Consider the following 20,939-nt stretch of genomic DNA (forward strand, 5'->3'; position numbering starts at 1 on the left):
AGAGCTTACTCCACACGAGTAGTGCAATGAGAGAGAGGAATGTTGGGAGCGGAGCTCATCAGTGGCCTAATACTTTGGTTCATGTGGCGGGCCCGCTCCTTCTGCATCTTCGAGGCTCGCCCAGTACCACCAGCAGAGACTGTTCGGGATCTTTGGCTAGAGCTGATCCATACTCTCAGAGCACAGTTCGAGAGACTCCTGGGCAGTTCCGACCGCATGCGGGAGAGCAGAGAGGCTTTCCTTCGACTCTGGCATCCTAGGCCTTTTTTTCACCATGGTCCAGAGTGTGCTCAGATGGCACTACCGTCCACCTGTGTGGCTTTTCCCTCCTCCCATCTCTTGATTTAGCCTCATTGTACATATGCTGTTTTTTCATTGGGAGAGTCTCCCCATCAGGATTGTTGTAGCCCTCTCTTGTAGAGGTGGTTGTAGCCCTATGGGCAGTTTCATTAACTAATAGAAGGATCTTTTTCTCGGGGGAAAAAAACGGAAACACCTAAGCTAGTGGGTAGGCATCATCTGGGGGTGTAAGGGTGGCTGGGAATGGAGCTCTATCACTAGAAGATGCATATAGTAGAAGATGCATCCTATATGCATCGGGTATACAATATGCATAGACCAGCTCCATCCCATATCATACAAGGGATAGTGTATATCAATGAGGGGGGTGGGGGGCGAGCACTCCTCGAATGATCCACCGGGGTCCGGTCGGCGGGCTACTCGCTCAGTGCGCTCTCGATCATATTGCTGTAGTGTCACCCCTCAACGAATAGCAGGGGGGGAGGGCGGGGGGTGTAATGTCTGGAAGAAGTCTGTAAGGTGGGTCTGCTGCAGTCCTCTCTGTGTAGTCTGTGGGGATCTCTCTCTATGACTCTCAATCTCAATCAAGAAGCGGCCCAATGTGTGCTGATTTTCTGTCTCCATAAGCTGGCGTAGTGAGCATGGTCCTCCGAAGAGAGATGGGCATATACTGCATCTACATACAAAGTGCCCCTCACACTCTGTCTCCACTCTGCATGGTCTGCATATCCTCTCCTCTCGGGGTTGGGGGGGGGGGTTAGTTAAATGTATTGTTGAGGAAGTCTTTGGATACGACCATTTTTTGGCAAATCCAAAAAGGATTATTTTGTTTAATGGTGGGGTTAGGGACGCTGATAAGCAGGAAACCATATGGTATTTTGAATCCTTTGAAGAAAGATAGTGTCCCACCTACCACAACATGCAAGTTGTTGAAAAATCTTAGCTCACAAAAGGACTGCACCGAAAGTGGTAAACAGGGAAAACCCATTGGTATCCATTTCCTTATAGAACTGGCATGACCACAAAGAATGAAAACATTCAAGTATGACCATAAGCAACCGAAACAGACTTTTGGAGTTTCCTCCACCTTCGAGACAACAAGAAACAGAGTTTCTTTATTTAAAGTCAAGACACAGTTTATAACAGCACACATAACAAAATGTCTAGATACTGAATTTAGAATAGACAAGTTACACCCCATGTTTATCTATGATACTATAATACCTCTTCTTTGGTGGCTGTAAGTCGTCCATAGTGTATATTGTAGTAAACTGTGTCGTTGAACAAAACCTGCATATTGCACAAAATTGTGTCAATAGGAGCCATCTTTTACAAATTCCACTTGCAAGATTAGTTCCCACTAAAGCTAAAATTATCAATAAGCTAGATTACCGTATCTTGAGGAACAATTGCAATGGACCTTCTTAAACTTTCCAAGGTAACTTTCTTGATGTCTTGCCCATCAATTTTTATCTATAGGTGGCAGAGAAAGAAAAGTGAGTAGCAAGAATGGAGCAAAAACTCGCAACATTTGTATATACTATCATGGGTGATTAAATGCTTACAGATCCGGATTGGCCATCATAGAGCCTATAAAGAAGCCTCAAAATAGTCGATTTCCCTGAAAAGGATCCGAAAAGAGTGAAGAAAGCCTCATGGAAGATAGCCATGACTTAAATTAGGTGAATGTGACCAGGACCATGTGAATGTGCGTGAGTGCATGTGTGTGTGTTTCACAACCTACCACAAAGGTTCAACATGCACGTATGTATTTCTTAATCAGCCCTCGTGTTTCCCTTGTTGAAGCTCAAGCTTTACAAAATTGATTTACTGAAACAGAATTGAATGCTTCGTGATTTGGGAAAATGAACATCACCAGGTGAAATGGTCTCACTGTGGAGTTCTTTCATGCATTTTGGGATGCTCTCAAGCCTCAAGGTTCCTTTGCTTCACATCATTGATCGGTGTTGGCAGAATGAAAAGCTTCCTTCTTCTTCGGAAGAAGGTTTATTGAAAATTGAAACGAATAAGCGAAGAGGATCTCCCGGCTACGACACACGTCAGATGAACCACCTGACCATAGCCACCATTCAATAGCTCCCACGTGCATATGCCAGCGTCCGAGGATGTAGGCGTGCACTTGTAAGACCGAGCGTTCCATACCACCTGGCCTCACCTCCTCGAGGTGACCTCGCGCACTCCTAGCCTCACGGGCTAACCACTAACACACTGCGAGTGGGGGTCGATAGATACAAATGAGGCCTTGGCCTCCTTTTTTAAATGTGGCCGGCCACACTAGCCTGGTTTGCACTACGTCTGCCCGACACTGGACGCTCGTCCTGACGATGTCATGGACTAGGTCCCCTTTCTTGTAAGCGGGACATAACATATTACCCCCCTTAAGAACCATTGATGTCCTCATCAATGAAGTGGGTATACTGAGCTTTCAAAGCTCTAACTGATTCCCAAGTAGCAAATCTTTCAGGTTGACCCTTCCATTTAATATAGTACTCATCACAAGCTATTTGGCGTAAATGACAGATATGGTGATATAAAACAGCGCGGAATATAGTCCATTTGGATATCTTCGCATACATTTTCCTCGATAGGCACAACAATGTTGGCTTCACCTAATTTTTCTTTAAGACAACTGGCATGAAACGCTAGATGTACACTGACATCCAAAGGAAAAGCAAGTTTATAGGAAACTTTGTGATCAAGAATGGACCACAAAATGAAGCTGAAAGCTTATAATGATTTCCAGTTGGCATGGTTTTGGAATCCTTGGGTATCTTTAGATAGACCAATTGTCCCACATCTAGAGTCCTTGGAGATCTCTTTTGATAAGCTTAACTAGTAACTCACTCACGAGCTATCCTTATACAGTCCTTAGCCAATTCGAGCATCTCTTGCATTCATACAAGAAATCTTGAGCTTTGCGATCTTTAACTTTCTCTAAGCCAATAGCAATACGAGATTTAGGCTCAAATCCATACATCAACATGACTAGGCTAAATCCAGTAGCAGAATGCTTGCTACTATTGTAGGCAAACTCTAATTGCGGTAGGTACCTTTCCCAATTAGACTGCTTGTGAGAGACAAACCCTCAACATGTCATCCAATATTTGATTCATTCTTTCAATTTGTCCATCTGACTTGGGATGATCATAGGATGACATACTCAACTTCCTTCTAAGGTGAGAGAACACATCTCACCAAAATCGCCGAATGAACTTGGTATCCCAATCTCTGACGATGTCCTGTAGCAACACACATAGCTTATAAAGCTGATCGAAAAATAAAACCGCCAACTCATGGCTTTTTACTGACAACTTCATTGCTATAAACTTTGCCATTTTTGTGAGTTGATAGACCACAACCCAAATGGCATCGTTGCCACGACTAGTATTTGGTAGACCAACAATAAAATCCATAGAAATAGTATGTCACTTGGCAACAGGGATTCCAATGGATGTAGCAGGTCAACTTTCCTAAGGCACTCTGTCTTATTGACTTGACACTGGGTGCATATCTCCACATAGCTCTCTATGTAAGAGCGCATTCTCGGCCAATAGAAATAACATTTAGCCAATGCTAAAGTTCTTTGGATGCCTGCATGCCCAATCCTAGGAACATTTCCAAAGCAGTAACAATGGGTACTGCAAACCCATTATTTACAAAAATCTGATTACAAAGTGGAACAGACATATGAGGCATGTCCTGTTACAAAAGTAAGATAATCGTGTACATAGCCTATATACAATGTATCTTGCTTATCATTAAACCATGTTATTCCTAAGACAACTTCTACTCTATCCACGCGCATGATGTGGAAATCTAGGATCTCTTTGTAATTAGCTAGCTCAAGTGTCAAATCAAGAACCATCTGATTCTATACATCCGTATCTTCCCCACGAGCCATCTTCAAACAATACTCATGGTCACTGTCCCGCGTCTGGAGGCGCCATTTCTGTACCAATTTCATATCCACAAAATAATGTGACCATGCTTCCATTATCAAGAAGTACAGTCACGTAGTGACCATTGATTTTTTTGGGGAAACAAAGAAGATCATACTTATTAAACACTAAGGTGCTAAATGTGTCACAGAACTTGGGCACCGCAAGTTGGAAATCTGGCACGACACAAGAGAGAATCACTTAAAATACTTCACAACTTTGAAATCACACTTCAATTTGGTCGACATGGCCCAGTGTAGTTCCGTGCCTAGAGAGATTGGCCCCAAAAACTAACGTCCCTTTTGGTATTTCTTTTATAGTAATGCTCGAGAAAAGTACAACACCCGAGGGGTCCTCTGCTCTTAGACTCTGCGTCCATATGCTCTGAAAAATGAGGCCCTTGGGCTCCTTTTATTCTTACAAGGGATGCCAAAAGCAGAGCCCCAAGAGCAGTTAAACTCAAAAGCAAACTTCCCCAAAAGCAATTGGTCATCAAAAGCTGCCAAAAAGCACCAGCGCAATCTATGGAATTTCGTACAACCCTGCCACGTCAACAGCCAACGTGAAATGCGAAAATCCGTACAATCTGCCACGTCAGTCTCCCAACGTGTTTTGCGGGTCTTGCTGCCACGTGCACTTCTGCCGTAGGGTCACTGTGTGTCCAAGCAATTTTGCCACATCATCTTTTTGTGACATACCCCCCTCTTGAAAGAATTGTAATCGCCCTCAATTACGCCCACAAATTAGACATAAGCCGTAAACCAGTTCTGCGGACACCGACTCCAAGTACCGACGCACTAGACAACACAAATCTAGCACTTGTACAAAGACGATAGTCGCGTGACATAACATCACATCACCGATCAAATCAATCACAGAAAATTTCATTTCAAATCTTAGACCATGACTGGCAACAACGTATTTAGTAATCGCATCTAGATCCATCCCGGATCTCACTGATGTTGAATGAACTACTCCTTATTGCGATCATGTCTATAGAGATTTTCAAAACCGAAATGATGCAGTCATTTCGTCAATCATTCCACTCAAGCACTGTTGTGTGCGAGTAATCATTTTCGGAGATCCCATTTCAAAGTACTTCTTTCAAAAGTCATTTAACACAATAATGTCAACACATCAGTATCCCTGAAGTCAAAAAGGAAATCAGTGACTTCATTCCATGCAGGTAATATGTAACAGGAGGTTGCTTGAGGGCTGACTTGATTGGGGAATCGATGGCTTTCTGCCAATGAGTGTGCATCTCGTCAATCGGGTGTCGCGTCAAAAATTTGGCATAGTGAGGATCCTTTGCAAATCTGAGCATCTGCTTTGCACACTCATCAACCTGCGGTTGACGTTGCATCTCCATTAGCTCATGCTGCGTAGGCCGAGATGGACCGTATTCATGTTTTGCTAATCCACTCGAATTTTTCGTACCACCTCCCGGTTTCGAAGTATCAAGAGGGTTCGTCTGATTCTTGCACGATTCGTCGTTCGACCCATGTGTGTCACTGTAAGAGGATCGGATTTCACACTTCAATTTGGTTGACACCACTCGGCGTAGTTCCGTGCCCAGAGAGATTGGCCCCAAAATTGGCGTCCCTTTCTATATTTCTTTTATATTAATGCTTCAGCAAAGTACAACACCCGAGGGGTCCTCTGCTCTCAGACTCTGCGTCCAGATGCTCTAAAAAGTGAGACCCTTGAGTTGCTTTTATTCTTAGAAGGGATGCCAAGAGTAGAGCCCCAAAAGCAATTAAACTCAAAAGCAAACTGCCTCAAAAGCAATTGGTCATCAAAAGCTGCCAAAAAGCACCAATGCATTTTACGGAATTCCGTGCAGCGCTGTGAAGTCAACAGCCAGCGTGAAACGCGAAAATCCGTACAATCTTCCACATCAGCCAGTTAGCGTGTTTTGCAGGAGTTCTTATGTAACAGACTTGGACACAAGATCAAACTCGTGATTGTTCACAAAAAATGCCGCTCAATGCTGCTGCTTCCCCTGCGCACGCCATCGCTTCCCCACCAACCCCCCCCCCCCCCCTTCACCTCAGCCCGCTGCCCCCCCCCTCGTCATTCTGCCCCGCTGCCCACCCCTGCGCTGCCAGCCCCACGCGCCGCCCCCGTCACCCCCTCCTCCTCCTGCTACCAGCCCTGCACCCTTCCCCCCACCCCCCCGTCCTCCCGCCCACCTCGGTTTCTCCTCGTCATCCCCTGCAATTCGGCCTCCTTGGCACTGCTTCATTTTTTGGGGCAGTGTCTCCTGCGCCTGATTGCAGCGTCCACCCGACGCCCTCTTCTTACGACACAGCAGTAGACACAGATGGAGGCTCCAGCTTCGCCACAGAGGGACTCGCCAGAAGCCCCCTCACCTGACCCGGCTGAGCCCACCATTCGACTTGCTCTCTCGCCGACAGAGCAAGCGAGCCTTGCCACAGAGGTAGAGCGATTGCAGGCGACTTCGGTCATCTGCAAGATTCTCGGCACCCGACCTAGCAGAGGAGAGCTGCGAGACCTTCTGCAGGCCCACCTTCTCAAAGAGGTGGGCAAGATCTTGGATGTCCAGATTCTCCGACGGGGGTACTATCAGATCAAGTTCGAGACCTCAGAGATGGCGTCCAAGGTCATAGCTATGAGTCCACTGGCCATCCGAGCATCACACGTCCACTTTCGACAGTGGCGACATGGTTTTGACCCGACTTCGGATGTTCTAGTAGAGGAGGCAGACATCCCCATCTTAGTCTACTTCCCGGGTTTACGGAGGGAGTACCTACCACTTCTTTCCAGGATTGGCTCTGCCATCGGGACTGTCTTGGAGACACCGCGTATGGCAGCATCAGTAGCTGCCAAGGCGGCTGGCATCCCCTCAGTTCGAGTTTTGGTCAGAGATACCCACACGCTCCTGAAGGTCATCCTTCTGCCTCGGGTGAGTGGAGGTTGGTTTAGACAGAGTGTGGAGTACTAGGGCCTCCCGAACCGATACTTCATTTACAGACAGATGGGCCATCTAGCGAAGGCCTGTCCACGGAGGAGGCCACGACCTGTACCTCAGCCTCAGCCCTAGCCAGCCAAGGCTGGGCCGCAGTCAAGTTCATCGGCACAGCGCACAGATTCAGAGCCACCCTCCGAGCCTGCGGCTCCAACGAAGGAGTGGCAGCAGGCCCGTGGCCGTCGACGCCATGGGCCACAGCGACAGCCTGGCACTCAGAGTGGCCCTCAGGTGCCTACTCAGCAGCAGTGGGTTCCCACGGGGAACTGCTTTGGTCCTGTTGAGCAGGAGGAGTCCCCTACGCCAACCTCCACGTCCGCTTCACCCTCGACAGCCGCTCCCCCTTCAGAGTTCCCCTCCTCCTCCTCATCCTCCCCCCCCCGCCCTCTGCTCTCGTTGCCTCTCCACCTCGCCCCTCTACCTCTGTCACCCCACCCCGCTCCTCTTCTCCTCCGCTCCCCCCAGCTCCTTCTCCCCCCCTCCTGCTCCAGTTCCTCAGTCGACTCATGAGACTGGTCCCTCTCCGGCGGCTAGGAGATCTCTTGGCAACGCTTTTGCCACGAGTCACCTAGCGAGAGAGGGTCAGTCCTTCTTGCGGCCCCCACTGCAGATTCAGACATCTTTCCTTGCAGCTATCCCTCGTGGTCTGACAAGCGTTGACCTCCGACACCGCTGGGACTTCTTCGACTACGGGTTCACTCGTTTTCTTGACGATTCCGCAGCAGACCACGAGGCAGCCTGCTTCAGGGTCCATGCTTTGTTCCTCGCCGCTAGGGGGACAGAGGCCTTGGACTGAGCAGTTGATTTCTCCTTCCCCCTCTGTGGTAGGGCCGAGACAGAGTAGTCCCTCGACTCAGTGTTGGCATGGTTGCATACACAGGTTCTAGAGTTCTCTCATCACATGGGAGAACTTGGAGTTACAGATTTGCTGCAGACTTTGTGGCCATTGGCCAAGTTTGCGGTGACACCCCCAGACTCAACAGGATGTAGGCACATTGTGGTGTACTTTATAGAAAGAGAGAGGAGACCATGCTCTGATACCACTGTCACAAACGGGAGCGCATAACAATATAAATATACTCGGATAAATAGAATTTATCACTTAATATTGAAGCCAAAGGATATAGAGAGAAATAAATAGAGAGAGAGAGAGAGAGAGTGAAGATCGACACAATATTGGGGACCAGAAGATGGGCTGGTCCCCCCCCGTAATAGTATCTTTATGACTGAGGAGAAGTCTATACAAGCACTTGAACCGAACGTATTACCACATTCGTTCTAGAATAGATTTGATGGTTCCCGGAAGCCTCAACTTCCGATTCCTAGGGCAAAACCCTATTCCAAGGAACTTCCGTTCCTTATTTCAATTCCTCGAGAATCAAGGTTCTCGCCTCTGGATCTCACCTTCCAGACTCAGGGCATGGCATCCCTGCAATTCTTTTCCAACTCTCTTTCCAGAGCCTCTTCCCGCAGAACAACTCTGCTTTCCCGGACACGAAGTCCTTACTTGGGAATCCCAACTTCCGGACCACAACTTGAGAGACTACCTCTCTCCGATCCGTGGATCTACTTCCCAAACTCGGGTACGAAACCCTTGGGCTGATCTGGCTCTAGTTCCTCAGAGTGCTTTTCTCCTGCAGAAGCTCATGCCTTTCTCTGCTCCTACTCCCTCACGAAGAGGAAGTACGCCTGCAATCAAATACTCAGATCATAACATGAAAATCGTTACCTTCAAAGTCTTGACGCTCGAAACGCAACTCGATTGTCGAAAAGCAATTCCCCGGAAGAGATCTCTACATAGAAAATTCCTCTCTTCCAATCCTACACACAAAAGAGGTGTGTTCTCGGGTTCCTTCTCGTAAATCAGCCCCGTCTACGACGTTTATGGGCTGAAAACAGAGAAAAACAGCAGCTTGTTGCGATGGAACCACGCTCCGTAGACACTTCTTCGCGAGGGAACTCGCGCACTGGGTCTTGGCAACATCGGGTACACTTGGGAGAGTCATGGGCATCACCGGCAAACGTCTTCTTTGCCGGCGAACTCTGCAGCAGCATCTCCTTCTTGCAAAAACTGACCTTCCTCTTTGAGTGAGGGCATGAGATGCTTTTATAGCTCCCGGCCACGGGCACCAATAGCTGCTCGCGTAGAAATCGCGGCCGTTTTTTTGGTTTTTTTGGTTTTTTTTTTTTTGCGTTGTTCCGCCAGAAAAAAAATGAGAGAGAAAACCGTAGCTGATCTGTTGCCTTATTTATCGGATGGCAGCCGGCGTATTTTAAAAATAGTAAGAACCTGCCCAAAAACTCAATAAAACCTTATAAGTTAAAAACAATGCTTTCACAGCACTTCCCGGGCGTCCCTGGATGCAATCACATGCACAGTTGCAATGCACACATAGACTTCCTCGCGGGAAAGCATCTGCTTTCCCGAAAAGCAATCCCGCTTTCTCAGAAAGCATCTATTTTTCCTCAAAGTTTCCTCTGAACCCATCTTCATTCAAGTGCTTGCTTTTTCCTTGTGCACAATTCTAACACAGTTCGGAATTTCCTCCCGACTATGGATATTCCCTTTCCGATGCACCCGTCACCCACCTTGTGACGCATCAAGAATACCCATCACGTAGTCCTTTCCTACCGAACATACGGTACAATCTCCTTCACGATGCTCTGTCACCCACCCTATGACGCATCAGAGATGTTCGTTCTCAGATGGTCGGATACTCCTTTCCGATGCTCCCTGTCACCCATCCAACGTGACGCATCAGAACTACCGGTTCCTAGTGGCCTTACAGATATTCCCGTTCTCAGTGCTCCCGTCATTACTTTCAATGACGCACTAGGAATACTCTGTACTCGGATGCCTCCTGTGAGAAAAGCCCTCTCACTTAAAATTCCAATAATTCATTTAGAATTATTTTTCCTTGGTGTTCCAAGCGAGAAAACATTCAATAATTCATTTAGAATTATTTTTCTGTAAGATAAAGCCAATTTAGCAACATGAGGGGTGCAGAGCATGTGTTAGGACATCTCAGAGTCAGTTCCAGCTGAGTGGGTCACGCCTCTCAAGCCAGTAGCACCCCGGTGGATGGGAGCCTTCACACGACTGGAGGTTCTCATTTCACTCGAGGCCTGCTCAAAGTCTGTCTCAGCCCTGCTCTTCGAGCTTCAGGGTGGGGGACGACTACAACGAGTTGCAGCAGAGGCCCCGCAGGTAGCAGAGTGCTATTTTTAGAGGATCCGAGTAGTGGGCATCTGTGGGAGGACCTGCGTCATCGACCGTGACCCAGCAGTTCTTGAGATAGGAAACTGGAGACTATGGGCTTGGGAGTGTTGTCCGCTGGCACGAGTACAGTGGGATCCTGGTGAGTGGCTATGGAGGGACCCCTTCTCTTTTGCAGACCACCCAGGAGTCCCGTTCTTTCAGTACATTGTTCGACTGGGACGTCATATAGTAGCAGCACAGAGAGAGGCCCTCCCCGCTCCAGCACGTCATTGGCAGAAGGAGGGTCTCACAGTTGAGTTCTTGGCAGACTTCTGGGAGAGGTTGTGGGACTCCAGACAACCGAGGAGAGTCACCTTGTTTTAGTGGCTGGTCACACATAGAGCCACAGCAGTAGGGAGTTGGCTAGTGCATAGTGGTCTCTCGGCCACATGTGCAACTTGTGACCATTTGGTGGAGAGTCAGCGTCACTGTCTTTGGGACTGTCCCTCGGCCCAGTAGGTGTGGCTACGAGTTCTTCGGCTGATGCTTGCTCTCTCCACGGCTCGACAGTACACTTGGGGGGCAACGGCTTGGTCCACCCTCACGGGCCCGGCACTTCAACTTGAGCTATCTTCCACCAGCAAGATGATAGTGATGCAGGGAGGGCGACCTACACTCCAGTCTGCTACAGAGCTTACTCCACAGGAGTGGTGCAGTGAGAGAAAGAAGTGTTGGGAGCTCATCAATGGCTTGACAGTACACTTGGGGGGCAACGGCTTGGTCCACCCTCACGGGCCCGGCACTTCAGCTTGAGCTATCTTCCACCAGCAGGATGATAGTGATGCAGGGAGGGCGACCTACACTCCAGCCTGCTACAGAGCTTACTCCACAGGAGTGGTGCAGTGAGAGAGAGGAGTGTTGGGAGCTCATCAATGGCTTGACACTTTGGTTCATCTGGCGAGCCCGCTGTTTCCGCATCTGTGAGGCTCGCCCTGTGCCACCAACAGAGACTGTTCGTGACTTTTGGCTAGAGCTCATCCATACTCTCAGAGGACAGCTTGAGGGACTATAGGGCAGCTCCGATCGCATGCGGGAGCGTCGCGAGGCTTTCCTTCGACTCTGGTGCCCTGGGCCTTTCTACACCATAGTCCAAGGAGTGCTCAAATGGCACTACTGTCCACCTATGTGGCTCTTCCCTCCTCCCATCTCTTGATTTAGCCTCATTGTATATATGTTGTTTTTTCATTGGGAGAGTCTCCCCATCATGCTTGTTGTAGCCCTCTCTTGCAGAGGTGGTTGTAGCCCTATGGGCAGTTTTCATCAACTAATAGAAAAATCTTTTTCTCGAAAAAAATAACAGACTTGGAAACTCCAAGTGAAGAATCTACCACGACAGCACCAAATAACCACTTCAAAACAGTTCACAATTCAAAATTTATTCGACACTAGCCCGACGGAGTTCCCTGCCTAGAGATATTGGACCCAAAGACTGGCGACCCTTTCGGTATTTCTTTTTGTATTAATCTGAGTTCAAGATACAAGAGTGCGGACAAGCGCTCACACTCGGACTCTGCGTCCAGATGCTCTGAGTTGTGAGAGACCTGCTCACATATTTAAAGTTACAAGGGATGCCAAAAGCATAGCCCCGAAAGCTGAAAATCAAAAGCTTTCCCATAAAGAAAACGCTCTTTCTCTCTCTTCCTTATAAAAATAAAGCAAGTGCCAAAAAGCTGTCCATATTTAGCTTTTAAAAATAAAGTAGAAAAAGTCTCTCTCTCTTTCTCCCAACTTGCGTGGAAAAAGCAAGTCCAGCTGCTGCCGCAAATCACGGAGGTCCGTACAGCCTTCCACGTGGCAACCTTTCCGCGTTTTACACTGCAGCCAGCCAGTCAGCATTTCAAGGTTAGGGTTCCAACAGAATTAGCGTTTTTGATTTTAGGGTTAAAGTTTCAACAGAATTAGGATTTATGATTGTAGGGTTAGGATTTCCTGCAAAGCGGGCAACCACGTCATCACTTTGTGACATACCCCCCTCTTGAAAGTATTATAATCGCTCTCGATTACGCCTGCAAAACAGACAGAGGCCATAAACCGTCTTAGCAGACACTGACAGCTAGTACCTACGTACTAGGAACACACATCTAGCACATGTACCAATCGACAGTCACATCACACGACATCACAAGACATCACTCGACATCACATGACATTCAACATTCATTCGGATCTTAGACCATGATTTATCGGCAATGTAGCTAGCAATCGCATCTAGATCCTATCGGGAGCTCATGGATGTCGGATTGATTAACCTCTATTGCAACCATGTCTATTCGAGATCAATTAGACCTGCAGTGTGCGGGTGAAAAGATGACGAGCCCGTCAGTCTGCGCGTGAAAAGATGACGAGAACTCCAACCGCGTTCCAATGTTCTCCCAAATTTCCTTCCAAAACAAACTCGTAAATCTGGGGTCCCTGTCGGAGACAATCGTCTCAGGCAAGCCATGTAATCGGAAAATCTGGGCCACAAACAGTCTCGCTAAGTGATCCACCTTGACTGTTTTCTTCACTGGAATGAAATGAGCCTGCTTGCTAAATCTGTCAATACCAGTCTAGATACCATCATGACCACTCTGTGTTCTCTCTGTTCGGCGGGTGAGTATGGGCAAAGGCTGTAACAATCCCTGTGCTTTATGCCTGTCAAACTTGACCTTGTGGCATTCCAGGCAATTGCGCACAAACTCTTCCAAATCCTTCTTAAGTCTCGGCCATAAGAAGTATCTCTCTACCCCTTTCATGGTGGTAGAAATGCCGCGATGACCCGTACAAGGTGGACAGTGGCATTCAGTCATAACCTTTTTCCTAGTCCTAACCTTTTCCCCTCAACGGCTGTGTAAGGCACATCGCTTTTCACATCAATCAAGTAGCCATTCCGAATGGAATATCCCACTACTGTCTCCCCATCCAGTATCCGTGTGAAAATATTTGCAAAATCTGTATATGTGGCATACTGATCGACCATATCCTCGAAGCTCCTATGATGTATCGCGGAAATAGCAAGAACCAATGGCTTCCAAGACAAAGCATCTTCCACTACATTCTTCTGTCCCTGCACATGGACAATCTGGAAGTGAAACTGTGACAAGATGTTCGGCCACCACATCTGCTTTTCCAAAAGCTACTTCTGTGACAAGAAGTAGCGCAAATTGTGATGGTCTGTATAGATAGTATAATCCGCTCCGAGTAGGTAATGTCGCCACTGAGTAACAGCATGGATCCCCGCCAAAAGCTCTTTCTCATAAATCAGTGCTGTCATCTCCCGCCTTGAGAACAATCGGCTCTCGTAAGCAATGACATGGCCTTCTTGCATTAAGACCGCACCCAGACTACGACCACAAGCATCACACTATACTTCAAATGACTTTTGCAAGTCTGGCAGAGTCAAAACTGGTCCCGTAGTCAATTTCTCTTTCAATGTCTGAAAGGCAGTCTCCTCGGTGGGTCCTCACGAGAAAGGGACTGCTTTCTGTGTCAAGATATGCATAGGGGAAGCAACCTCTGCAAACTTTCGAATGAACCACTTGTAGTACGAACACAGTCCCAAGAAGCTTCTAACTTGATGGACATTTTTCAAATCGGGCCAATCACGGATAGTCTCTTTCTTGGCCGGATCCATTTGCATTCACGCTGTTGAGACAATGTGTCCCAGAAAGTGTATCTAATGTAGGAAAAATTCACTTTTCTTTACATTAATCACTAACTTGTGATCTCGTAATGCTTGAAAGACCTGAAGCAAATGATCTCTGTGTTCTGCCTCATTCTTGGAGAAAACAATGATATCATCAAAGATAGTGACAACAAATAATTTGTACTCTCGAAAACTCCTGTCCATCATCCGGTTAAATGTCGCAGGAGCATTGGTTAAACAAAAAGGCATCACCGAGAACTCAAATAACCCAAAAGTCATCCGAAAAGCTGTCTTGTAGACGTCTCGCGACGCGATTCTGATCTGATGATATTCACTCTTCAGATCAATCCTGCTAAAGCACGAGGATCCCTGTAATCTGTCGAGTATATCATCGATCCTAGGAATCGGAAATGTGTTCTTGATGGTGATTTTGTTGAGAGCTCTAAAATCGATGCACATTCTCCAAGATCAGTCTTTCTTCAAAACCAACAACACTGGAGAGCAATATGATGAAGTACTAGGCTGGACAAGACCCTTTTCCTAGAGGTCTTTCACTTGGTTCATAATCTCTTCGTTCTGTGCTCGGCTCAAATGGTAAGGTGGCCGGTTCGGTGGTGTGCTTCCAGGAATCAGATCAATGGTATGATCTTCAGGACGAGCAGGTGGTAACTCGCCTGGTAGGCCCTCTGAGAAGCAATCGGCATGAGAGTGGAGAAAATCTTGGCGTTCTTTATCAAGTTCAAACATATTTGTCCTATCCTCATCACTTAACTTTTTCATAAAGATCAAGTAAACAAATAGACTGGATTTCATTAATTTAGAAATGGCCGAAGCCGATACAATAGGGACAGACTCGCCCTTCAGTTTTACATTGAGTACAATGGTTTTGCCCTTCTCTGTAGTCAATGTCGCTTTCCTCGCCCGATAGTCGACCACGGCGTTGATATTGTGCTACCAGGAATTTCCCAAGAGAACATCACAACCTTCCAAAGGCATTATGTAAAAGTCCTCATGCCCCAAATACCCCTCACAATGCAACGGAACTTTGCCAATGATAGGTGTAATGGCTACGTCCCTGCCGGGTGCCACTAGGACTGCCTCCGCAAGTGGTCCCATCATATCGGGAGTGATCTCGAGCCGCGCCGCGAATTCCGGTGAAATGAAGTTGGCCTTGGCTCCTCCATCAAAGAAGATGAGGGCCTCTTGCTTTGTCACTTTGGCCGAAGCTCGGCAAAGTTCTGTACTCTTGTCCATCTTGTTGGGATCGGTATCCACACAATCTAGAACCAGTCTTGTTTTCATCTTGCCTTTTCTTCCACGTTCCTCAGCTGCTCTCGAACTCTCAAGCCTTTCGTCGTCCTTGTCATTCTGTTCTTTCTGTGCCTTTTTAGGGCACTTCGCGGAGATATGTCCAGGTTCCCCGCATCCAAAGCACTTCCCCTCCCTGAAGAAGCGAGCTCTCTCCTGAGGAGTAAGCTTGGGTCGTGCATCTTTCTTTTCTAAGTTGCTCTTTCTCTTTCTACTTTCAATTGTCGAAGTCTGTTTAGCTCTTTGTGTCATGATCTCATCGGTGGGGTGAGTCAGACTGCCAGAGTGGATGGCAAAACCCCGTGTCGCATGACTCATCAACTCCTGAATAGAAGATGACTTCTGTTCCAAGCAGTGATCTCGGATCTCTATACGTAGACCCTAGGTAAACCGCTCAATCTGTTCCTTCAACGAGATCTTCTTAAATCAAGAGGCACGTAGAAAAGAGCTCCAGAATCTCTCGCCATAATCGTCCATTGTATCTTTCTTGGTCATCCGAAGATGGTTCCAAGCAGTTCGAATATCCCGTTCATACTCTTGAGTCAACCAAGAAGAAATAAAAAGCCTCTTGAATTTCAACCATTTAACTGGCGCAATCTTGGTTAATAGAAGCGAGGACCACCAAGTTCGAGCATTCCCCTTAAAGTAAGAGGCAGCTCTCCGAATCTTAGAGTGCTCTGAGTAACGTCCTCCCGTGAAAGCGATGTCAAATTGTTGTACAAAAGACAAAGCATTCCAAGCATCTCTATATCCCAAAACGTGTCAAATTTAATTGATTGTCCACCTTCTTTAAACTCTCGAACTTTCTTGCTTTTCTCTTCCAAAAAATCATGCTGGTTGGATTTGTAAAAATTCTTCTTCTTTGCATAAAAGTTGTTGTCGTCAGAGTCTCATCTGTCTGTAGACAAGTCCTCTATATAACTGTCACTCACTGGGCGAGATTTAGCCTTCTTTGCCTTTTTCTTGCCCTTTTCGGAGAGTTGCTTCTTGCTTCGCTTTTTGCCTTTCCGGTCTTCTTCCCTCGAGTCAGATGAGCTAGAAGAACTATCAGAAGAAGAAGAACTGGGTACTTCTTCAAAGCGAACACGCTTCTTCTATTTCTTTCAGAGTTACCGGGGAACGGGTATTTCCATGCTTGGAACGCCGGAACGGCGTTCCGACCGGTCGGCAATGAGTGGAACGCCCAGGAACGGACTACCATTCCAACAATCTGGCTCATACCGGAACGGCCGACCGGAACGCGTTCGGAATGGGCCCGAAACGGCGGAACAGACGGAGCATCTGGAACGGCAGAACTGCAACGTTCATAAACGGGCAGAATTTTGTAACTTTCTAACGTTTAGCCCTCAAAAGCTATATATTGCCAAGCCCTCACACCCTTTTCCTTCACAAGCTCTCAAGCTCTCTTGCTCTAGCTAGTAGTCTCTCAACTTTCAAGCTCTATTGCTCTTGAGTCTCAAGCTCTCAAGGCTCATTGCTCAAGCTTCAATCTCTCAAGCTCTCAAGCTACCAACTTCCAAGCTCTCAAGCTCTCAACCTACCAAGCTCTCAAGCTCTCAAGCATCAAGCTTTCAAAGTTCAAGGTTCTCAACTTTCAAGCTCTCTCTTGCTCTCGAGTCTCAAGGCTTTAAGCCTCAAGCTCTCTCGAGTCTCCTTCCAATTTCCATCATCTAGATTCCATGGCCTCTTCTTCTCGTTCAACCCCCTCCGTTCATGCAGGCAACACTCAAGAGGCGAAGGAATGGTCATGGTGGGATGAAGTGACCTCGGAGGGCACCTTGTCGGCGGCCGAAGGTTCTCGTGCATGGGCATGCAAGCTATGCTCCTAAACGCGGAAAGGGGGGCATGACAAAGTGAGGGCACACTTTCTTCGAGTGCCGGGACATGAGGTGAGATTTTGCTCCAGCGTAACCATCGAGAAGAGGAAGGACCTCGAGGAAAAGGATCGGCAATTCAACCACAAAGCCAAGCCCGCACGCAAAGGTATTGATCCAAAAACCCTCATTTTCCCTTCTTCCTCTCTACCCGGTGTAGGTGTTGGTGCATCTTCACAAGGTCCAAAACGTCGCCAAAGGACCCTTGCTACCTCTTGGGACCAAAAGAAGAAGGAAGAGGTGGATGCAGCCGTGGCTTGATTCTTCTATCACAACCATATCCCATTTGTCGCAGCGAGGTATGTTCATTGTTTTATGATTTATCACACTTCTCTCTCATTTCTTCCGTTATCGTCGGTTCCACCTTTTTGATACTAACCTCTTCTATGTTTGATCGAAATAGGTCGGAGTATTGGAAAGTCATGGTGCAACGGATAGGAGAGTATGGCACCGGCTACGTGCCGCCATCTTCAGAGGCTCTCCGGACCACTTTGCTCGATCGAGAGAAGGCTATCGTGGAGCAAGCAACACTCAATATTCAGCGTCTTTGGGCAAAACATGGCGTTTCCCTCATTGCTAACGGGTGGAGCGATACAAGGAAGAGATCTATCCATGGTCTCGTCGCATACTCGAGTGGAGAGATGTACTTTGTGCACTCTCATGATGCCACCGAGAGTGGCAAGTCCGCCGATGTCCTCTCTGCAGAGTGGACAGCAGCCATAGAAACCATCAGTGAGCAACACGTGGTGGCCTTTGTCACAGATGGGGAGGCATAAAATAGGGCAGCAACAGCTATTATAGAGGGCCACTATCCGCATGTGACAGTGTGCTTTTGCATGGCACGCTGCTTGAACAACCTTCTAAAAGACATCGGCAAGCTAGATTGGATCGCTCCAGTCATTGCTAATGCAGTGAAGATTGTTACTTTCATCAACAATCACAACTTGGTTCGGAGTGAGTACCTCAAGAGGTCGGGCGGGAAAGTGCTTCTAAAGTATTCAGACACCCGCTTCGCATTCAACTTTCTTCTTGTGCCCAGGCTGTCTGAATGTCAAAATGCGGTCCGATAAGTCTTCATCAGTGATGAGTTCACCACCTCCCCCTATGCAAAGACAGTTGCAGGGATTTTGTGCAAGGATAAGGCAGAGGATCTTGAGTTCTGGAAGGAGCTCAAGAGCCTAGACGCACAGGTAAAACCGGTGGTTCATTTGCTTCGAGTTCTGAATGGCATGGATCCTTGCATTGGCAAGATTTATGAGGCAATGGACCGCATGATTGAGCAGCTTGCACAGCTTGAGCCGAACGCAGAGCGGTATATGGAGATCCATGCGCTTTGCAGCTCAAGGTGGAATTCATATGCCTCTCCTTTACACGGGGCAGCGTACATGGTGGATCCAGAGTTCCAAGGTGCAGGGCAAGAGACAGATAGGGAAGTCATGAACCAATTTACAGAGATCTTAACCAAGATGGTTCTAGACAGAGATGGTCGACGCATTGTCAGAGATCAGTTGAGACAGTACAAAGAGATACGGGGATCATTTGACAGTCCAGATGCTCAGATTGATCCGGCAGGAAGATAGGTTCAGTGCTATGGTGGGAGGACTATGGCTATGATGGCCCTGAGCTTCGGAGATTGGCGATCCGTATTCTCAGCCAGTAAGTTAGTACCTCCTGCTTGGAGCAATTGTGGAGTACCTTTAGCCACATTGCTTCCAAGAAGAGGAATCGGCTTGGAGTCGAGAAGGCTAATGATCTTGTCTTTGTCAGCGCAAATTTGAAAATGCTTTACAAGAGTACAAACAAACAGACAGATCCTTTTACACAGTGGGAGATGGAGCAAGAGGCTCCTCAAGTAGGTGGAGATGCACATCCACCAACACCAGGTACTTCATCCGTGGCTGAGATTGAGCCGGACCTAGAGCTCGATGATGAGAAATGGGAGGATGTGCATGATTTACAGCCGGCTACTACGGATTGGGAGGCCTCTCAGGCTAGTGGCTCTTGAGTCTTTGCCATTTATCCTTACCTTTTTGTATGGCTGCTTGAGCCTTGCCCTCTTTGCCATTTGTAGCTACTAGCATCTTTATGGTATTTGTCACCTTCAGTCTTTTGGTACTGTTTGTCCCCCTTTGTTTTTTTTGTAGCACCTTGGCGGCCCTTGAGGCTTGTTAGCCATAATTAATTCCAAAGTGTTATCTCTGACTACTACTCTTGCAATTATTTGAGAGCAATGTGTATGGGCATTGTGTTTGCTCGATGTTGTATATGTGTTATGTACTCTGGGCGCCCCACATCCCAATCAAGTCATAATAAGGTTGAATGGTCTTCGAATCGTGTTTTTTGTGGGTATTAGAGTCAAAGGACTCTAGTACTACTTGTATTCAAACACATAACGCTAAAAGAAACAATATTTGGGTGTTTTTTTAGCCTCCCGTTCCAGGCTCGTTCCTCCGTTCCGCAAGGAGGCCCGTTGCCGTTCCCGTTCCGCGTTCCGGGTAACTCTGATTTCTTTGTCTTTTCAAAAGTCGACTGTCGACCCAAATAACCCGGGAAGTCAGTGTCTTTCTTGTGCTTTTTCCCGTGCTTTTTAGCTTTGTTTTGCACATCAAAAAGCTGAGCAATCCGTGCATCAACCACCTCTTCTAATTCCTTCTCTGAATACTTCTTGTGAGCAGAAGGTTTCTTGAGAGCGGGTTTTGGGGGTGGTGGTGTGGTTTTCTGCCACTGCGCTTGCACTTTTTGGAAAGAAGTCTCACTCATATATTTTGCAAATTTTGGGTCCTCGCAAAATTGAGCATCATCTTTGTTGCATCGCCGATCAATTGACGACGCTTCATCTCTCGACGCTCAGCCTGAGTAGGCCAAGGTGGACCATACTCCTTGCCGGAATCTTCGTTGTGATCCCTTCCCGCATCTCCGGATGCAGAGAAGGTCGACTGATCTTTGCCTGAAAATTGGGATCGGATTTCCCGTAGAAGAGAAATCGGCCATGCTCTGATACCTCTGTAACAGACTTGGACACTCCAAGTGAAGAATCTACCGCGACAGCACCAAATAACGACTTCAAAACAGTTCACAGTTTACAAATTATTCAACACTCGCCCGGCAGAGCTCCGTACCTAGAGATATTGGCCCCATAGACTGGCGCCCCTTTCGGTATTTGTTTTTGTATTAATCTGAGTTCAAAATACAAGAGTGCAGGCAGGCGCTCACACTCAGACTCTGCGTCCAGATGCTCTGAGTTGTGAGAGGCCTGCTCACATATTTAAAGTTACAAGGGATGCCAAAAGCATAGCCCTGAAAGCTGAAAATCAAAAGCTTTCCCATAAAGCAAAGGCTTTTTCTCTCTCTTGCTTATAAAAATAAAGCAAGTGCCAAAAAGCTGTCCATATTTAGCTTTTAAAAATAAAGCAGAAAAAGTCTCTCTCTCTCTTTCTCCCAACTTGTGTGGAAAAAGCAAGTCCAGCTGCTGCCGCAAATCACGGAGGTCCGTACAACCTTTACGCGTTTTACGCTCCAGCCAGCCAATCAACATTTCACGGTTAGGGTTTAAACAGAATTAGAAATTTTGATTTTAGGGTTAGGGTTTCAACATAATTAGGGTTTTTGATTTTAGGGTTAGCGT

General features: G+C 47.2%; 1 protein-coding gene across 2 annotated transcripts in view; it reads right to left on the reverse strand.

The window, feature by feature from the left end:
- The window catches only part of ABCB25 (ABC transporter of the mitochondrion 3), a 229,847-nt gene that overhangs the window by 28,811 nt on the left and 180,097 nt on the right, over positions 1 to 20,939 (reverse strand). For both annotated transcript variants that reach the window (XM_086501794.1, XM_086501795.1), the window contains exons 14-16: positions 1,866 to 1,921; positions 1,693 to 1,773; positions 1,525 to 1,590 (exon numbers count right to left, since the gene is read on the reverse strand). In XM_086501794.1, the coding sequence (XP_086357920.1) occupies positions 1,525 to 1,590; positions 1,693 to 1,773; positions 1,866 to 1,921 (203 nt within the window). The remainder of the gene's footprint in view (positions 1 to 1,524; positions 1,591 to 1,692; positions 1,774 to 1,865; positions 1,922 to 20,939) is intronic.

Source organism: Adiantum capillus-veneris, chromosome 26 (genome assembly GCF_014529385.1).
Source record: "Adiantum capillus-veneris isolate H3 chromosome 26, ASM1452938v2, whole genome shotgun sequence".
Taxonomy (NCBI): domain Eukaryota; kingdom Viridiplantae; phylum Streptophyta; class Polypodiopsida; order Polypodiales; family Pteridaceae; genus Adiantum; species Adiantum capillus-veneris.